The sequence below is a fragment of the Perognathus longimembris genome, chromosome 6 (assembly GCF_023159225.1).
Source record: "Perognathus longimembris pacificus isolate PPM17 chromosome 6, ASM2315922v1, whole genome shotgun sequence".
Classification (NCBI taxonomy): Eukaryota; Metazoa; Chordata; class Mammalia; order Rodentia; family Heteromyidae; genus Perognathus; species Perognathus longimembris.
The window spans coordinates 42,266,639-42,288,132 of record NC_063166.1 but is presented as its reverse complement, the minus strand read 5'-3'; the positions used below and the strand labels follow the sequence as shown (position 1 = coordinate 42,288,132).

At 41.0% G+C, this 21,494-nt stretch overlaps 1 protein-coding gene across 1 annotated transcript; it reads left to right on the top strand.

Moving 5' to 3' along the window:
* The first annotated feature begins 7,825 nt into the window (after positions 1-7,825).
* LOC125353688 (fibroblast growth factor 7-like) lies at positions 7,826-20,906 on the top strand. Its single transcript, XM_048349352.1, has 2 exons — positions 7,826-7,846; positions 20,607-20,906. The coding sequence occupies exons 1-2, from the start codon at positions 7,826-7,828 to the stop codon at positions 20,904-20,906; spliced, it is 321 nt and encodes a 106-aa protein (XP_048205309.1).
* Positions 20,907-21,494: the final 588 nt, after the last annotated feature.

Here is a 21,494-nt window from a genome sequence, read left to right as displayed (position 1 = left end):
AGTATAACTGGACATTAAAGCCAAGTACTTGGTGACTCACGCCTGTGATTCAAGCTACTGAGGAGGCTAAGATCTGAGCAGCTCAGTTTGAAGTTAGCCCAGGCAGACAAATCTGAGAGACTCACCTCTTCAACTCACTAGCAAAAACCTGGAAGTGGAGCGACAAAGGGTGAACAAATTCAGCAGCAATACTCACTAGACACTGTATTGTAAATGAACTATATACCTTGTAGGTAGGGACAAGAGGGAAAAACTGGGAGAGAGTGAGGGAAGGGGTGACACTGTTCAAAAAGAAACGTAATAGGTGAACCAATGCAACAGCAATACTTACAAAACTATATGCCGTAATCCAATTATACAACTCATGGGGTGGGAGGGAAATGGGGAGGGAGGAAGGGGGAGAAACATGAGGGAGGAGGTAACAAGTTTGATAAGAAATCTGGGGCTGGGGATATGGCCTAGTGGCAAGAGTGCTTGCCTCCTCTACATGAGGCCCTGGGTTCAATTCCCCAGCACCACATATACAGAAAATGGCCAGAGGGGGCGCTGTGGCTCAAGTGGCAGAGTGCTAGCCTTGAGCAAAAAGAAGCCAGGGACAGTGCTCAGGCCCTGAGTCCAAGCCCCAGGACTGGCCAAAAAAGAAAGAAAGAAAGAAATGTATAATGTATTCACTGCCTTACATATGAAACTAACCCCTCTGTACATCACTTTGACAGTAAATAAATTAATAAAAAAAAAGAAATGTACCCATTATGCGACTTATGTAACTGTAACCCCTCGGTACATAACCTTTATAGTAACAACATATATATGTATGTATGTATATATACACACATATATAAAATGCTGGAAGTGGAAAAGTGAAGCACCAGCCTTGAGTGGAAAAGCCACACAACATAACTAGGTGTGTAAACCTCAATCACTCGTTTCTCCTTGCTTCTGCCCTTTTCACTATTCCAGTGTCAGTGAAAGCCTGGGACAGGGTGGAGAGGAGAGAACCAAAGGCCCTAACAGGCTGAGAGTGGAGAGAATGGTTTTAGCCTCGCTCTCCTGCACCCCTGTCAGACAGCTGTGCATCAGGGATGCCTGTCTGTAGCATCTTAGCTGACTGTGTTCTCTTGTGTACAGAGAGGCAGCTCCAGAAAACCTTGCTCTCCAAAACTAGGAAGAAAGGCAAGATGAGTTTTCCAGAATTGATTGAATTGTTTTTCTGTTACCAGTTTAAAAGAAATGGATCCAGGCCAGAAGATGTTAGTAGCTAGTGGGGATGGGAAATAGTATTATGAGAAGAACTAAAATAATGATTCAACTATGTGTGGCTTCTACAACTGGCAATGCACTGCTGGACTTGCAAACAGCAATGGATTAATCAGAATGTGAATCACAGCTAAGGAAAGGCAAGGGGGTTGTGGGCAGCCTGTCTTAGTTCCTGTCAAACATCTGGATGGATGCTCTACAGACAATTAAAGTCCAGCTTTTAGTATTTAAAGAGAAAGATTGAGCAAGAGAGGAGATTTAAGATGGCCTTGTTTTCAGCACCTTGCCACTTTTACAAGCTTTTGCAAGAAATGGCTCTTTCTTGTCTCAGTCACACTGATCCTAACCTTTTCTCATTACTTCCTTCCTCTACCATGATCCCATTTCTGTCCATACAAAACAACCCAAAGCAAAGCCAAGCCAATACCTAACAGGCTGGGAAGGGGGCTGGGACCCAAAAGAGCTCTGTGGCAATGTCCCTTCCCCCAGCATTTCTATCTATTCCAACTTCTTTTTTTCTAAATGGAATATGATTGAAGTTTTAAAGCAGACTAGACTTTTAAAATTGCCAAACCATTGAAAAGTATAGACTCTCTCCAAGTTAAGCAACAGGAGGGAGATTCAACAAAGCAAGGTCAAGGAGAAGGACTGGAATGAAATCAAATCTTTTTCACACTGTCTAGCCAGATTCAAAGCACTGTTCCACAGAACTGCATTGAGCATGTGGCTTTCTGTTAACTAAGTTTAGCATGTGCTTGTTACTCCCAATGAAAAGCAATCCTTCTCTCAACTGCTCTCAAGTTAGGAAAACCTGTATTCCAGGACTTTTGGCCTGACAGAAGGTGGATTTTCTTTAGGGCAAGGGAAGTTGCAGGATGCATTCTCTCTTAGAAACATTTTGGAGGTATCTGAACCAGTCTTGCCTTTGGTTTTTGAAGGCCAAGGCCACATATTGAAGATGAGAGCAGAAAAAGAGCAAAGTGGGGAAATCAGGGCAAAGGGAGAAATCACATAGTGGTTCTGTACCCTTCATCATGGCCTCCAACAGTCCTGTGTGCAAGGCCCTTAGACATCACATTGCCATGTCCTTGAGCAGTTGTGCCTGCAGGCCTCTGAGTATCAGTCATGGCCCATTCCCCCAGGAAGACCTGCACATGAACAATAGATGGATGGGATGCCAGAGGTACTGGGCAAAATGGATATCCATTTAGTCAGAGAGGCTAAACAATTTACGGAGAGCTTATGCAGGCTTTCACTGGGTATTTGGGCTAATATGGCTCGCTGGCTGTCCAGTGATCCTGAGAGTCACATAGCTCTCTTTCTCCAAGAGACACCTAATTAAACCATGCACAATGCATCCTCCTAGCAGGAGCATTGCTTATCTTCTTCAACAAATATTTGTCATTTTTCCTGTCCCTCTGTGTCCATGGACTCATTCTTCCAGGCTATAGAGACAAAGGATGACTTAGGTGTTGCTGTTTCTCAGTTTTATTATAAGTGTGCCCAACAAATCTACTTTGAAAGTCAGAATTGAAGGGGACCAAGGAGCTGTCCCATGCCAGGACTGCTAGCTCTGAGTGTTCTCTGGTTCATGTGGTTCCTATACACATAGAAAACAAGGATTATAGGAAAGCAAAAACTTCAAGTAAAAAGGCAAAATAGTTATCCAATGTGATTGAGCTAGTGATATTAGTTCTGAGATTGTTTTACTTTAAAAACTATTGAGGGTATACTTAGAGGAGAGGTCCAAAGGTATAATTCCTCTGAATAAATAATGAACTGTTTATCAAAAGGAATACTAGGAAGTAGAACTATGTTTAGGGGGAAGTTGTCAAGGTCGCATGAATGCAGGAAGGATGGGTGAGGAAATGCAGTCATTATAGTCAATGTACATGATATAAAAATTGAATTATGTAATGTGAGGGTAGGGCGGTTAGGGGGAAATGGACGAGAACAATGGAGGGGATGACATTGATCCAGAAGCATCGCACTCAAACATGACTTATGGAATTAGAACCTCTCTGTACAACTATTTAATAATAAAATTACAGAGTAACATAAAATCTTACGTGTTCTCCTTTTCTTCCTCCTCCTCTTCTACTCCTATCATACCATCCCTGGCCACTCTCTCCCCTCTCTTCCTGCTAATCCATTTGCTTCTTCTCTTCTCCCTTATTCCTCCTCCTTCTCTTTCTTGTTTTCCTCTTTCTTTTCTTTTTTCTTTTTCTGCCTCTTTGTACTTCTTCTTTTCCTCCTCATCTGCATTCTTTGCTTTTCATCCCCTTCTTCTTGGTGATTCTTCTCTCTTTCCTCTTCCTTTTTGCTCTACCTTCTCTTCCTCTTCCCTGATCTTCCTCCCCCTCCTCCTTATTATTTGATGCTGGGTCTAGAAGTCAGGGTCTTGTGCACGTTAGGCAAATGCTATACTGCTGAGCCAGCCCCTCATAGTCAATACATCTCTTTTTATTCACAGCTACTTCTGATGCAGTCTACTTTCTGTTTTTGTGTTGTGTTTTTTTAAAACCAAATTTAATGGCATGGTGTTTATTAGGATGAAAGGCACAAAGTCAAGAGGTTTTCCCCTTGAACTTGTTAATATCTTTTTAAAGACTGGGGGGTAAAATGTTTCACCAAATGCTATAGTCTGGGGGCTGTGCTGTTTGCTTAGCTGAGCAGCACATTGCAGAGCCATTGTATCCGTTTAGAAATTCATAGTTTAGCCACTCTCAGTGTGCTGTGATGGTGGTGCGTGAGCCACAGAGGAAGGAGACCACTGAGATACATGATTCTCTTCTCCCATCACTCACCAGTCCTGGCACAGCTCCTGCCTATATATTGCCTTCCTGGAGGCCCTCAGAACTCACAATTCCAGTGCACAAGAATTCTTGTCACATTGGTGACTTGCAGCCTGGAAACTGATGGCAAGAGCAAACTAAGTCTTGCAACTAAGAGTACCAAGGAGTTTGAGCCGTAAGGAGCAGTAATCCATCAGTTATGGATACTTGCTATAAGATAAACACTTCAACTTCCTCACCCCTGAAGGGATGGTTACTCCAAGACATTTTTTCACACATCTCTAAGATTGCTTGAGTGAGCACAAATCAATCCATTTGTTCACAGAAGTATCTAGCTGCAGGATGCATCCTGTGTTTACTTTCTTTTCTTCCTTGTTTCTGTGTTAGCATTCTTTTCTTCCTACCACCCCACCAAGTGCTCTAGGATCATTTCCAGAACACACTACACACATCCAATCCTTGTCTCAGACACTACTCCTTAGGAATTCACCTTTTTAAGTCACATTCATTTGAAAAAAAGTAGTGGAATTTCCCACAGCATAAAAATCATTGTCTATTACACTCTTTCTTTCTCTTTCTCTTTAAATCTGTAATTATATCTATTAATATGCATGTAATGAGTTTCTATCATTTATACAGATTCTTACTAGTTGCAAGTTAGGTTTCTCTTCTGTATATATTGTACCTGTTTCTTTCCAGAACATTCACAAAAACATCTACCTCTCTATGCATATAGCACACTTTGCTTTTGCCTTTGGTTCTTTAGTGCCTCTTGTACCAGTAATCTTTTTTGGTCCACCTTGTCCCAGGAGTTGTGTCTAATAGTGTGAGTAGTTTCAGGTACAAAGTTGGGCTTCTCTGTTTGCTCTCCTCAGGGCAAAGCAAAATGGATATGACAGAGACATGAACTGGGTTGATTGAATCTGGAAGCACAAATGGAAGCCACTGGGTCAGTTGTGGAAACAGTGAGACATGCTCCAACACCTCTCTAAAGACCAAGGAATGACGTGACACAGCCAAGTTCTACTTTTAGAAGGGTGACAGTATGGGGTTGGTAAGGCCTGTGCCCTTCTAGAATATGCTGAATATATAAAGGGGGTAGATCACCTCCTTGAAGGCACTACGTGTGCTGGAGTGCACATACTTAAGGCTGGAACTTTTCCAAGAGAAAAAGTAAGCTCCATTGGTGATTCCATTTGACTCAATTATCTAAACATCAGCTGTAGTTACTCATCGTTTGAGGACTCTGTGGAGTGGCAGGGACTTTGATTCCCTTTCTTAGCACCTCTGCTTCATTCTCAGTCACCCAAGGAAGTGGTAATCATGTGTAATGGGAGCAGGAAGACCACAGGAGGTGATCTGAATACTGCTGGAGAGGGATTAATTGCTCAAGCTTTCCTGGGAGGTGAGTCTATGAAGAACAAATAATTCTTCCTACTCTCTCCCCACAAGATTTCTGCATCCCAGTCTCTAGAATTTGAGAGCAATCAATGCTTCTTATGATAAAATTTTTGTACAAATATGCAATAGATTTGCGGATGGATAATGATCCTGGATTGCTCAGTATAATAAAAGCAGTATTGTAAGATGGAGTATGAGAGACTTTTCAGATAAAACCAATGTGACCATAAAAGCAGAGATTGGAGTGATGGAACCACCAAGGAATGTCAGCAGCCAGAAGCTGGCAGGAGCAAGAAATAGAATTTCCTCCAGAACGTCTAGAAGGATGCTATTCTGTTGTTCACTTGAGTTTAGCCTTGTAAAGTTCATTTTAAATTTCCTACTCAAGAACTGTAAGAAAATAAATTCGTGTTGTTTTAAGCCACTATATTTGTGGTAGTTTCACATTGTCGGTAAGAGGAAAACAGTAAAAACAATCTCTAAACTCCTGCAATTGCTTGAGATCAAAGTGTTGGTGGGATATCCTGCAAAGTGTGTAGCAATTTCTTCTCTTGTTCCCTGGTCTCAACTGTGTATTCTTATCATTGCCAATGGCTTATGGCAGGTATTCCCTGCTGTTCCTTAATATAACAAAAACTGCACTTATGAGAATGGCTAATGGAACTAGAAGGTAAGGACTATGCCTAAGAATGACTACAGTACCATTTCTTATCCATGAAAAACAGCATGGTAGGTTCCCTAAGCCTGGGACAGGTAATCTGTACCACGTATACCTGGACCAAAATCCCAAGCAGTGAGTGGAAGAAGCAACCTAACTCAGTCCTAGGAATCTTGCCAGAGGTTTTGATCTAATGAAAGGGCCCCTGACAGTCATCCTTGGAAATTACTGAAATACTATTTGTGAGTAAAGATTGAGGTCCATTTCAGTTGTATGTGAAAGCCAGATTGCATTAGATGGGCAAGAAGAGTCAGAGGGCAGTTGGAAATGGTTAAACTACTACTGTCAGGTTTTTTGTTGTTTGTTTCATTGTGGTTTTGATGCCAGTCCTGGGACATGAACTTAGGGCCTAGAAACTGTCCCTGAGCTTTTCTTTTTTTCTTCTCTAGGCTAGTATTTGACCACTTGAGCTACAGCTCCACTTCTTGCTTTTTGATGGTCAATTAGAGATAAGAGTATCACATACTTTATTATTTGAGCTGACTTCAAACTGCAATCCTCAGATTCCAGTCTCTTAAATAGCTAGAATTACAAGTGTGAGCCACCAGTGCCTGACAACTCCTGCTTCTTTTGGACTCTCATAACTCTCCTTCCTAGCACAATTAAAGCCACTGTGTGCTGCAGAGTTTCCTCTGTGATAGGAAACATACATGGCATTTGCATTAATACAATAAACCAACAAAAGGAGTATTGTTGAGCTGTGGTCTACCGATGGCACTGAGACAGGTGAAGCACAAGGCCTGGGTTTTGTGGGTAGGATGCGGTAGAGCTGGGATGCAAAGCTGGGTCTGTGAAACATGAAAATCTGGTCCACCATGATGTGCTACACTTCATCTCCTTGTTCTGGTGACCTGAAATGACTGAGGACATTTCCTCCTTCCCCTTTGTCTTCCCCAGTGTCACTCTTCTGCCAGCAGCACAGAACACCTAAGGTGGAGAAGATTGGAGGGGACAAGTGATGCACATGGAAACCATATCATGAATAGTGGTTCTGTGCTATAAAAGAGACTTATGCAAGTAGAACAATTTGTCCTCAGTCATAGCTGTGAGCCATAACGACATCATTAAAACTACCATCAATGATATGCATGTCACATACAGTATAGACTTTTTTGTGAAATTCCCTTTTACATTTTCCTTTTAAATTTTTGTCACAGAAATAATAGCAAACAAAGTTCATCCTGTTTTATAATGTTGAAGCTCCAAGTGGTCAAATAGGAAAACAGTTCATTTTATTTCATCCCTGGTTGTACTTTGCAGTTCATCACTAAGAATTTGTTCATGCTGTGCAAGACATTTGGGTATCTTTCAAGTCTAGGCAATCACTCTCTGGGTGGACTTGGATGGTCTGAAGTCTGTTTTATGCATCATCAGCTGGCCACTTTCAGCAACAGAGGGACACTTTTATGTGGTGACCCTTATGAAGCCAGCCCTTATGAAGCCACAGTCACCGGTGCCTTCAGAGGAAATCAAAACTCCTTTCAAAATTATTCTTCCTTCTTCCGTTCAAAGGACACCCTGGCCTTTTGGATGGTATTACTTCCCTTGTTTGCACTAGGGCAGTGAGCTGCAGCTGATACCAGTTTCTTATTTTGTCCATTCATCCAATAATTAGCCTCTACCCATCTCCAGGTGATCCCAACACCTGGATGCTATGGGGAGCTGGAACAATCACGTGCCTCTGCAGCAGTGACTTAGTATTTACAGATTAAAATACAATGATTTTCCAAGAGGCCTCCATGTGCCTCTCATTTTCCTAACAGCCAACACGTACAGCTGACTGTACAGGTGAGAATACCATTCTCCAGACAGTCTCCACCCCAAAAGAACTGAAGACACCTGAAAGGCAGAAGTTTATTGTCATGGGAATTTTGTGATAGTTCACCCAGTGATATGTGAACAATACCACATCTGACAGTTCAAAAAGAGTTATCCAGAAAAAGAAATACCCTAGCTTACCTCTGTTCTCTCCTTTCAGTAATCTTTGGAACTAGGGACAAAAGAGGCCATTAGTATACCCCTTGAAGATCAGACATCTGAGGAAGAGAACAGGGAAGGGAGGGACAGTGTGGACCTAGAAGGGACATTAAGACTGTGTCACTCAGAGATCTAAAGGATAAGTACACGCCAACTAATACAGAGGCAAGCTCTAGGCCAATAATAAAATGTGCTAAGGCCCTGGCAAGGGACAGCACTTTATCCCAGAAAAACAGGATGGAGTGGCCTAAAAAGAGAAGAGAGACTGGTCAATGATGAGAGTGGAGAGGTAAGATAGGGCCTGGGTTGTGCTTCCTTATACACCATATATCACCTTAGAACCAAAAAAGGTTTTTTAGGATAGCAAGCACACTCTTACTTGTATTTGTAAACAGACACCTCTGGTTGTTAGCTTAGTAATAAATAGGAGATGCAGGACAGAAGAAGCTGGTTATAAAGCCATATCTCTCCCTACATATCTGTAAATGTTGTTGTTCTGCAGTGCCAGAGATTGTACCAGCTCCCAGTAGCTTCTCAGATGGAGGAATAACTGGCAAAATCAGGGTGGAAAGAACAAGAGTTGTGTCAGATGGCAGGACAGAAAAAACACTGGCATCTACAACGTGATCTAGGGAAACTGAGTTTTCCAGCTGCAGAGACAGTTTTCCAGCTGGCAGCAGAGTTTCAGGGGAGTCACCAAATGATCAAGGAGGAAGGCCCTGCTTCAGAAGCAGGCACCTGTCCTGGGGGCTGGAAATGATGATGTTGGAACTTTGAACACCTGCCACGTGGCTGCTTGCTTCCTGTGCTGGTTTGAAGGATGCTTCTCATTTGCTCTTTTCTATTTGACTTTCCAGGAACCAGCAGAGCACAGGGAAGTTTCCAGGAGCCTCCAGTTAGCAAATTCAGGACACACCTTCATTTCACCTCCCCCCTGTGGCCCGTGCTGTGGCTGCTGTCACATTGCTCCTCTATATGAGGAGATGGTGGTCGTGGGAAAACTCCATAGCCCCTTGGGACCCCCACACTGTCTGCTTAGCCATCACTCCTGTGCCTGTGATAATTATTGGCCAATGGGAAGCAGGGCAGCCAGGCAGAAACTGGAAAAGCTGTGTGAGCTACAGCTCCTTGAAGCCCCACTTCCCTCTCCCACCTCTTTCTGCATTTACTCTCTCTGCCTTTCTCCCCCTCCTCTATCTGTCTCCAAAGTAATAACCCATTTCTCTGCAATTTCCTCAATCTGATGATCATTTTTCTCGGGCCCAAGAGACGATCAAGTTAATGAAATTTCTGTCAATAAAAAGAGGACATTTATTAACTGGAAAATATGCTCGAAGATGACAGAGAACATCACTCAAGGCCAAAGGGTTGAAATTAGTTGGGGGAATATTTTGTTGGGAGTATTTGTATTGGATGTCAGTATGTACAGGATGTAGAGATTCCACTTTGTAGAGCAGACAGGGGAAGTGTCGAAGTTCTGGGTCAAATGAGTCAGAATTTTGAATCAAATGAAAGTTGCTCATCCTGCAGGCTATTGGGTGTCTACAGAAAGGTGATTTAACTTCTTTGCCTCCATTTCCTCATCCACAAAATGGAAATACAGACACAATCACAAAATGAGAATAAACATACAATTCTACTGCACAGGGTCTGATACTTGTAGTTACTCAGGAGGTGGAGATTTTTAGGATCATGGGTTGAGGGGGGCCTAGGTAAAAGTTAGCAAGACCTCATTTCAGTGAACAAGCTGGGTATGGTGGAACACACAATCCCAGCTACATGGAAGGCATAGGTAAGAGGATCTTGATTCTATGTCAGTCCTGGGGGTGGGGGGGTGGGGTGGGCAAGACCTTATCTGAGACATAACCTAAATAACCTAAAGTAAAAAGGCCTGGGCATGCGGCCAGGTGGTAGAGCACCCTATCTAGCCAGTGCAAGACTCTGAGTTCAAAATGAGTGAGTTGATGTCATATGCTAAATTAGATAATGGCTGGCACAGAACAAGCATATTATTAATATTTGCTGTTGTGATTAGCCTGAAATGAGGTCACTACAAGAATAATTAATCTCATTTTACACATGATAAAACTAATGAGTTTCCTTTCAGAAAGTAAAAGGACAGGGAATTCAGTTGATATATTTTAAATTATACATTTTAAAATGAGAGGAAAAATAGAAGCCATAAATTAGAATATAGATAGTATAATTATTCCACTATTTCTGATGGACCACAGTTAGTTATTCAACTGTAAGTTTCTACAACTCTATTTCCTCACCCATAAGGGGTGGAGAGAATTGAATCAAACAGATCTCTGGCTGTCTTCTATGTTATGAGCCAAATGAGATGCTGGGTGTGGAACTGACTTCGCCACCTAAAATGCCTCCACATCACTCCATCTTATTGTGTTTAGACTTTAGGGCAAGAGAAATGTTCACTTTAAGGTCATAATGTCTAAATTAGACACCCAAGTAACATTCTCATAGTAAAAAGGGTGCTATAACATTGGTTAGTATATCTTTCCTTATTTGTGGTACAATTTCTTCAAGTTCATTCTGCTAAAGTCACAAGGGTGTAAATATGTGATCTCTACTCAGATATTTTGAAATATATCAAGGATGCAAAGCATGGAGCTAGGCAAACTCTTTTTCCTGACAGGGCCAGGGACAGAGAGCACAAGGGGCAAGAAGGATGTTACACGGTGTGAAGGTTGGAAAGGAGTGACATGCTAGAGGTGAAAAGAAGGGCATCTTTGCAAAACAACAATTCTGTGATTTGTCAACAAAACTTGGCTTGTGAGTGCCAAGAGTAGGGTGACAATGTGTATTTGCCCACCTGGAATTATTTTATTTAAAATTGAAAGTTTGTTTTTTCTAGGCACCAGTGGCTCATCTCTGTAATCCTAGATACTTAGGAGGCTGAGATTTGAGGGTCACAGTTTGAAGCCAGCTCATGCAGAAAAGTCTGTGAGGCTCTTCATGCCCACCTAACCAGCAAAAAACAGCAGTGGAGCTGTTCCTCAAGTGTTAGATCCGCAACCTGGAGCAAAAGAGCTAAGGGGCCTCACTCAGATCCTGAGTTCAAGCTCCAATGTATGTATGTACGTTTATCAGAACTAGGGAAGGGGAACACCAAAATGGAGAGACAAAGGGTAAAAGGTGAACCAATGCAACAACAATGCTTACAAGACAATATGCTATAAGCCAACTGTACAACTCAGGAGAGGGAACCATGGAGGGGGCAAGGTGGGAGAAAAAATGAAGGAGGATGTAAAAAGGTTGATAAGAAATGTACTCACTGCCTTACATATGATACTGTAACCCCTATACATTACTTTGACAATAAATATATAACTTTTATAAATTAATTTGAGTGATTTTGAGAACAAGGAATGCATAGACAGCCCTGCTAAGAATTAGGGATCAAAAACTGTTGCATCCATGACGACCTAATTAACTCCTACCCTGAAAATATACTTCATATAAAATGCATAATATTGTTTGTGCATTGTAGAATGAGCAGGTGTTTCTAATTGTCCCTGGAGGATTATGTGGACAGTGAGTCACCTGGGAATATAACCACTCTTCTTCCAGTGGAAGGGGCTCCGTCTAAGATCACTTTTATGTAGAACTAAAGCTTTTCAGCATTTCAGTGACCATGCCCTCCCAATGAAAGCAGTTGGCTTTCTTAAACACCTCAAATCAATAGCTGTGCTATGCTTTAAATCTAAAAGTATCTGGCAAAGGCTCATATGTTAAGGGCTGGGTTGTCAGCTGTTGGACACTTGAGAGGTGATTAATCCATTCATGAATTTATAGCTGAATGGATGATGAGAAAATGGAGCCTGGTTGAAGGAAGAAGGTTACTAGGATCATGCCTTTCATGGGCACATCTGATTCTCATACTTCTCCTATTGCTCTGTTTCCTGCTGCCATGAGGTGAACATCTCTGCTCCTCCACGCCTTTTTCCCATGATTCTATGTCTCACCAGAGGCCATGGACATAAGACCATGAACTGAATCCACAAGCCCAAATAAATCCTTCCTTTTTCAATTGTTTTGCTCAGGTATTTTGTCACAACTATGGGAAGGCTGAAAAACACAAGCTGGCAACCCATCCAGACTACTTGGCAAGAAACATTCTTCTCCTTCACTGTCACATGAAAATGGAGTATAAAAAGGGAAAAGATCTACTTCCTCTGGAGCAGAACCCGACTGTATCCATCCAGGCTCTCCAGAAAGCAAGGCCCACCTACAAGCGTAAGCTTGCAAAGTTACTGGGAATAATATCTATGGAAGATGAGGGGAGAGGAGAGTGAGGAAGCAGGGGAGATTTCAGACCCCAATGGTGCATCTGACTCCTGCTGGGTCAAGAGAGGCAGGAGTAAGGCAGATTAGGAAGGAGGAATCTCAGACTCTGGTGTAGTTCAGATGGAGTTTGGGAAGTCCAAGGTGGAACAAAAGAATGTTCTTAGAGGAATTCTATGTTGGTCAAACATGGCCAGGCACTTGTACTCACTTGATGAGAGTATGACCTAACGTGGTGGATCCCAGAGGTCTTAGCATGGAGGCTGCCAGCCATCCAGTTGTACTCTCCATGGAAGGCTCCCTGAGGTGGAATACGAGAGATGCACCTTCAAGGCTTCTTTATTAATCCTGCATGCCTTTATTTTTGTGTGTATGCATGTGCCAGTCCTGGGGCTATGCACTGTCCCTGAATTTTTTTGCTCAAGGTTAGTGCTCTACCACTTGAGACACAGCTCCACTTCTGGCTTTTTTGTTTGTTTGTTGTTGTTTGTTTGTTTGTTTGTGGTGGTGGTTAATTGGAGACAAGGGTTTCAAGTATTTCTTGCCTGGTCTAGCTTTGAACTGTTTAAATCTCATCCTCCTGGGTGGTTAGGAGCCATGGGTGCATATCTTACCTGCATGCTTTTTAAGGGCACAATGGTAAGCTGAAGTACAAGGTAGATTTCCATATTATCAATCTTGCCTTTTTAAGTTCCTCCTTTCCTTCATAAAATCTATTTGTAACCTTTATTGTATGGCCTTGTAGAATTTATTTTGAGAGCTCTGGTATGGAAAGAGGATAGAAGATGGTATGTGTGGGGGAGAGAGGGAGCCTTACCTACTCATCATGAAGTAATTAACCCAAACAAGAAAGCTGCTCTACCCATTTTCCTTCTGTCTGTTATGTTAAGTTTTCAGGGCATAGCTGTGTCTCCAACCACAGTGTTCAATTGGTACCCTTGGCATTTCAAGTACTCCATGGTTCATGGAAGTTGCTCTTCAATGCATGTAGATTGAATAGAATAATTCACTTGTGATTTTTAGCAGCCACAAAAGATGATCAGCTTCAGTGAAATGACATCTATTTAAGGACATTTGTACAGAACCTATAAAAGCAGTAGAGTGGGTGGGTTCATTGCCATTATGTTCAGAAAGACAGAGTTGTTCTATTTCTCCAAGAACAAAGTAGGAAAGACTTGTCAGTGTCATGAGGGTTGTTATTATAAAACAGTCCTATGAAAGCAATTTCAGAAGAAATGTATGAGAGGTGGGCTAGGAATCCCACTCCAGAAGCTATGAGCAGGCCTTGTAGAGCCAAATACACTAAGGATGGGTGTGTGTGTGTGTGTGTGTGTGTGTGTGTGTGTGTGTGTGTGTCTGTGTGTGTGTGTGTGTGTGTGTCTGTGTGTCTGTGTGTCTGTGTGTCTGTGTGTACTGGGTCTTGAAACTCGTGATCTGAGCACTGTCCCTTAGGTTTTTGGCTCAAGGATAGCACTCTACCACTTGAGCCACAGCTCTACTTATAGCTTTGGCTGATCAATTGGAAATAAGACTCTCATGGATTTTCTGGCCCAGTGTGGCTTCAAACCACAATCATTAGATCTTAGGTTCCTCAGTAGGTAGTGTTACACACATGAGCTCTCAGCTCCCAGCTCCCAGATGGATTCCTGAATCCTGTACTAGATGTTGTTTAACAACCAGTGTGCCTTAACCTGTTCTTTTAGCCAGGAACTAGATATTTGTGAACTGTAACTCTGTTGTCTTTTGCTGTCAGCACTGTGGACAGGGGTTCCTTGTCTAATGAGAATGCATTATCAAACTTCTCCATCCCTTTCAATAGTTTTGTGATTTCCAAGTCATCTGAATTAATTTTATTTTCCATACATTGTCCTAATGTGTTTTCTATTTCTCTCATGGAACTCCTGAGGCTGAGTCATTTATAAAAGAAAGAAATTTCCTTGGGGTCATGGTTATAGAGGCAGAAAAATCTAGTGTTTGGTACTGATTGGGGCCGTATGCTGCCTTTGTGCTTTGTGGTTAAAAAAAAAAAGTGGTAGGGCAAGCAAGGCTGTGTGGAAGGCTACATATGAGGATCAGCCTTATTTTTTTTTTAACAATTCACTTTCACAGTAACTAGTTCAGTTCTGAGAGATAAGACTTGCTCCTAGGAGGATGTCATTGATCCCCCTTAAAGATCTGATCTCATCCTAAAAGTCACCCCCCCGACCAACTACCACAATGACAATCAAATTCCAGTATGATTTTTGGCAAACTACATCCAAACTGTCTCTTGCTTCACAGGCTATCATTAGAATGCTAGACAATGATGTGTAGGAACATCTCCCCCCTTATGTTGGGACACCTCTGGACATGTCCACTGGGAACAACTGTGGCTCTTGGGGAATTCCTTCCTGTTTCAAGCCCAATATGGCTTTTTGTGATGCTTCTTTATGTAGTCCTATCAGTTGTGACCATTCAGAAACGGTGTGATGCCTCTTTTCTGTGATCATTACTGATTTATTTACAATGTTTTTTTTCTCCTCTTCCCTTAGCTTCTAACCACCAGTCCAATATTCTCTTCTTTGGGAAAAATGAATTTCATTCCCCTCTGAGTTTCTCAGTATTCTGCAAGTTGTCCAACTCTGAATTTTTAACTAAAAGATTCCCTTAATATCTTAGCCAATGCTTGCAGCTTCAGGGTAGAAATTAAGATAAGAATAAAATGGCCTACAAAGAAATTTAATTAAAAAGTTATGTCTGAGAAAAAATAACTATAATGACGATGGCAGTCAGGGGTAAATATATAAATACACACATACCACACATACATATATTCTACAAGGAGCTCTTAGAACCTGACAACAAGAAAAAATTAGACAGATATCCTCAATATAGGCATAAATAATTAACAAAAGATATAATCCAAATGGCTGATGAATATAAAATAATACACTCAAATTCAAATAGTAGTTAGGGAAATAAAAGTGGAAATAACACAGATTTTTTTAGACCCACTAGAATGAGGAAATTTCTAAGAGACTGATAATAACAATTCATAGTGAGAACAGGAGTAAAATCCTCTCTATGCTTTTATGATGCAAATAGGGAGTAGTAACACATTCTCTGAACATATAGTCTGGCAATACCTATGTAACAGAAACTTACATCTTATGTGACCTAAAGTTTACTTCTCAGTGAATCATCCTCTACCAATACTATATCAACATACTAAAATATATTTGTAAGAATGTAGACTATAATGCTCTTGAGAAGAAAAACTGCAACATGAAATAGATGAACAAACATGGGAAATTGGTGAATAAATTGCAGTTGACCCATACCACAAGTGGATGTTATATCCTCATTTTAAAAAAAGGTTGAAGTTGGACTAAATCTCTGACTGGTGTATCTGGAATTGTTGAATGAGATAAGCAAGATCCCATAAAGATGTGTTTATCAGAATTCATTTTCGTAAATTGATAATGATTTAAAGAGTTCTGAGTAAGTACATGTGTGTATCTTTGTATATGAAAAAAAGACCAACAGATAAACAAAATCAAACAATGACAAAGTAATACTCTGAGAGTTATATTTACAGACATATGTATCAACATGAGGGTACTTGGGTAGAGAGGAATAGAAAATATACCCCAGATTATTGACATGTCCTGAAAGGAAATGGACAGGGTAGAGGGAGGAGAAAAAAACAAAGAAAAATGTTTATTGTAAAATAAGGATTTTTGATAAGGCAAAACTGAAAGAAATGGTTTAAATACTACTGAAAGAAATGTTTTAAATCTTCTAAATAAATGGAGAACTATTTCATGTACTCGACAAGGAAGCCTCAGTATTGTTAAGATGTAAGCACATTTTCCCCAACATTATCTATTGACTTGATGCAATTCCTATAAAATTCTAACAACTTGCCTGATGCTAATAGCATCAACAATCCTAACTACTCAGAAAGCGGTGGACTGGAATATTGCAGTTTGAAACCAGCTGGGAAGAAAAGTTCAACAAGTCTCTATCTCTAAAATAACCAGTCAAAGAGCCAGGTTGAAGGAGTAGCACAAGTAGTAGAGTGCCAGCTGAGTAAGCAAGGTAACCAAATACTGAGGCCCTGAATTCAAACCCCAGTACCAGAAAAAAAAAATCCAGCAATTGTGGCTTTGATAAGGATCAATTCTAAAATTTCTATATAACCAACACAATATGACTAAGAAGAATGAAAGTTGAAGGACCATTGCTGCCTGTCTTGACTTTAGGACTTATTATAGAACTACAAGGACCCAGGCAATGTGATATTCATGAAGTAATAAAACCAGCATGCCAATGGGACAGAATCAGAAAGCCAGAAGTAGACAGACACAAATAGAGACAACTGAAGTTTGACAAATAAGCAAAAGTAGTCCAATGGAGAAAGAAGAGGCTGAAACAAAAGGTGCTGAAGATAGAGATTTACTGTATTTAAAAAGTGAGTGTAGTTAGGCACCTGTGGCTCACACCTAGCAAGTCAAAAGGCAGACATCTAAAGATAACAGTTTGAATTCAGCCCAGGCTGGAAAGTTCATGAGACATTTTCCCTCCAATTAACTACCCAAAATGCCAGATGTAAAGATGTAGTACAAGTGGTAGAGCACCTGACTTGAGCAAAAACAAGAAAGTACACATGTCCTGACTTCAAGCCCCAGTACTAGTACAAAAAAGCAAACACATTCTAGTAGATATGGATTCTCATACAAAAGCTAAATCTAAGGTGTATGATTAAATGTAAAAATTTTAAATGACATCACTTGTAGAAGATTACATAATAGAAAAATCTAACTGAACTTGGATTGGTGATGAAGTTTTTATCACACCACCAAAATTATTAGGGAAATTGGACTACATTAAAAGGCAAAATTTCTGCTCTCTGACAGGCATTGCTAATAGGATGACAAAGCAAGCAACAGACTCGGAGAAAATACTTAGAAAACATATGCCTGACAGATAAAAGACTTTCATCCAAATATATACCTAGTAAAAGTTAAAACAAGAGACTCTTGAAACTTTATGGGAGGTAAACAAGCTACCTGTTAATGTGCCTCCCAAAATTTATGTGTTAGAGATTTAGTCTCCACTGCAGAGATGTCAGAAAATAGAATTTTTTTGAGGTACTGAGGTCAGAAAGGCTGTGCCTTCATGGAAAGATTAATGCTATTATCACAGCAGTGGGTTCATTACTATGAGAGCGGACTCCTTATGAAAGGGTGAGCTCAGCCCTCTCTTGCCTGTATGATGTGAAGGTTGTATGTTCTTCCAAATCCCTCGTGTTGAATGAAGGCTTGGTTCTAGAACCACACTGTTTGGAGGTGACTGAAGCTTTAGGAGTGGGGCTTAGTGAATAGGTCATAAAAAGTGTAGCCCAATTAGAGGTCCATGGGTGAGAAGAGATAGATCCTATTGGATGGTCTTATGTCTTTGGAGGTGTGTTCTCAAAAAAGATTATGGGATCCCTGGCTCTTCTTCCTCCTCTTTGCTTCTTGCTTGAATTGAATAGGTTATTTCTCTAAGTACTCTCTGTGACCAAGAAACAAACCCAAAATAGGCCTAAAAGTAATCCATCTGCACAGTCCTGAACTGGAACCTCTAAAATCATGAGCCAAAATAAACCTTCCTTTTTATAAATTAATTATTTAAAGGTGTTTCACTATTGTGGTAGAAAGCAAATACAAAACTCTTAGCATGAGATGGCCAGCAAAGAGGCCCTTACCAGATGCCAAATCTTGATTTCAGACTTCTTAGTCTTCATAACTGTGAGCCAGTAAATTCTGTTCATTATAAGTTGTATAGGCTATGACTTCTGTCATAACAGAATAAAACAGATTGTCCATTTTCAAAACATACACAAAGAACCAAACACCATGGCTCATACCTTTAATACAAGCTGTTTGGGAGGTAGAGACTGGGAAGATCATGGCTCAAGTTCTGCTCAGGTAAAGAGTTAGAATGGCTCGTTCCTGGCATGATGTCTCAAGTCAGTCATTAGCTACTGTGAGGTAGTGATTGGGAGGGATTATAGCTTGAGGTTGGTTCAGACAAAAAGTTCACTTCCATCCAAGCAAACAATAAATATAAATAATTAAATATAAAAAGAAATAAAGTACGCTGAGCCTAGTGAAGCCTGTCGGCAATTCCAGGTATGCGGAAAGTACAAATAGGAGGATTACTTTCTAGGTGGCCCCAACACAAATGCAAGACCCTATCTGAAAGCTACCTAAAACAAAAAGGGGTGGAGGAAGTGGCTTAGGTGGTTGAACACCTGTCTGGAAAGCACCACAAGCCTCTGAGTTTACACACTTCTTTTTTGTTTTTTGGCCATTCCTGGGCTTGGGACTCAGGGTCTGAGCACTGTCCCTGGCTTCTTTTTGCTCAAGGCTAGCACTCTACCTCTTGAGTCATAGCACCACTTCTGGCTTTTTCTGTTTATGTGGTGCTGAGGAATTGAACCCAGGGCTTCATCATGCTGAGCAAGCACTCTACTGCTAAGCCACATTTCCAGCCCATGCCTCTGAGTTTAAACCACAGTTCCACCCAAAACACCCAAAACACTTATGAGTGTGTTTTCACAGGTGCCATGATCCTGGCTCACATTGTGACTATCTACCTTTCCAATGGCCTGGGGTAGAGACACCTGTCCCAGACTTAGACCTGTATCAATCTTTGGGTTTGTGGTATGTCTAGAAATCTGAGATTTTGGCAGATACCAAGACGATACAGATTTATGATTTTAGGGACAATGTTTGAAAACTCTGAACTTTGATAAAAGGTAAAATAAAGGCACAAAAGAAAAAACAAAGATAAAGAAAACTGTGGATATACGATTAGCCTTGGAAGCAGTAATGTCAGAGAAAAGAAACTGGGTTTATGGAAGCAATAGAACTTGGCACTTGACTTTCATGGCTGCTACCTCTTGCTATGATGTAATGAACAGTTCTGGTAAGGGAGAAATACCAGTGCCAAAGACACACAGATTTATGACAGAGACATAGCTTTCTGGCAACCCTAAGAGATCTGGAGAAGGGGACCAGCCCAGCTCAGCCACCAGGAGGCTTTTCCTACTATGGTGACAGTGTGAGAAACCTGATAGGCACTGATATGGTAATGTGCAGGAATCCACAGCTCTATGAGGGGTCTTTGCTGGCTGTCTCTGACATACACACACAGCAGCAACCATGTGTTTTCTGACAAACCCTTTGACTTCAGTGTAATGGGGTCTTTGTCTTACTGCCAGATGTTAAAGAGCAGCAAGATAGATATGTGAGTAGTCTCTTTAGGAAGAATCTCAGGGCATTAAGCAAGCAGCCAGCAAGACAATGGCATGTAGGGTCTCAAAGATGCCCTCTGAAGGAAAGAACAAGGTAGTTGAGCAAGCAAGGGGCAGTGTCACAGGGCAGAGTCCTGGGAGCGCATCTGACTCCATCTGTTCTTATCTGTTGGTTATCTGTTGGTTAGAATTTCTTAACCTCTCCTCAGGATCTTGGGCCTTTAAAAAAAAGTCTCAAGGGCAGGGGAACTTGTAGCAATTCAGATGCCCAGGCTTCAGCCCATAGCAACCAAGCCAGAACCCTGGGGGATCCACTCATCAGTCTATGTCAGAGCTGTCAGGTGATCCTGATGCAGGTTAGAATTGGAGAAACTGTCCATACAGTGCTTGCTGAAGACAGTTCTGGCTGTTACTTTTTAAAACTATGAGGAAAGGAGGAGCATAATATCAGAGTGCATCATATGCATGAATAAAAATATCATGAAGAAATCCATTTCTTAAAGTGTAAGAAAGTAAAGTGGGTAAGAAGAGATGATTAAAAAACACTAACACAGAGGGTGAATATGATCAAAGCATATTACATACATATTCACAATAATCCTACACATTGTACAATGAATGTGTGCTAATAAAAATTGGAAAGCCTATTAGGAAACTATTACAGAAGGTTTTACATAAGAAAAATACTGGAATTTAAAGTCATATCTGTCCTAAGAACCTTATTTAAACAATAGGTTACAATCTTGGCAGCTTACTAGAGTAATCCTAGAAAATGAAAAAGAAGAGTCTATTTCCCGGTTCTTATTTCGGAGTCTGGCTCCGAGGCCTCCTCCTGCTGTCTGGTGTTTACAGCCCCGGCTGGTGCAAGGATATCATGGAAATCAGGACAGTGGCAGTTGGAATTGTGGCAATCAAAGGAGTGGAAAATAAATACTATCTTGCAATGAACAAGGAAGGAAAACTCTATGCAAAGAAAGACTGCAACGAAGATTGCAACTTCAAAGAATTAATCCTGGAAAACCATTACAACACATATGCATCTGCTAAATGGACACACAGTGGAGGAGAAATGTTTGTTGCCTTAAACCAAAAGGGGGTTCCTGTAAGAGGGAAGAAAACGAAGAAAGAACAAAAAACAGCCCACTTTCTTCCTATGGCGATAACCTAGTCATGTGTGGTGTATTAAAAACCAGTTTCAGGGAGATTTCTTTAAGTGTACTGTTTTCTTCTTCTTCTTTTCCTTTCTTTTCTTCCTTCTTTTTTTTTTAAGTAACCAAGAAAGGCTGGAGGGCTGGGGATATAGCCTAGTGGCAAGAGTGCCTGCATCGGATACACGAGGCCCTAGGTTCGATTCCCCAGCACCACATATACAGAAAACGGCCAGAAGCGGCACTGTGGCTCAGGTGGCAGAGTGCTAGCCTTGAGCGGGAAGAAGACAGTGCTCAGGCCCTGAGTCCAAGGCCCAGGACTGGCCAAAAAAAAAAAAAGAAAGAAAGGCTGGAAAACTACTGAAAAACTGATCAAGCTGGATTTGCGCATTTTTGTTTATTTTAAGAGACTGCATTAAAGAAAGATTTGAAAACTATAAACAAAAATCAGAGTTAGTATTTGTAATTCCACCTAGCCCAGAAAGATAATCTTAAAAGTGATAGACTAATTTATTTGGTGGAAGAAATTTCAAGCCAGTCCAACACTGAAGCTTTGTGGTGGTTATTGATGGCAATTTGAGAAAGAGGAGCAAAAGATTTGAAAAGGG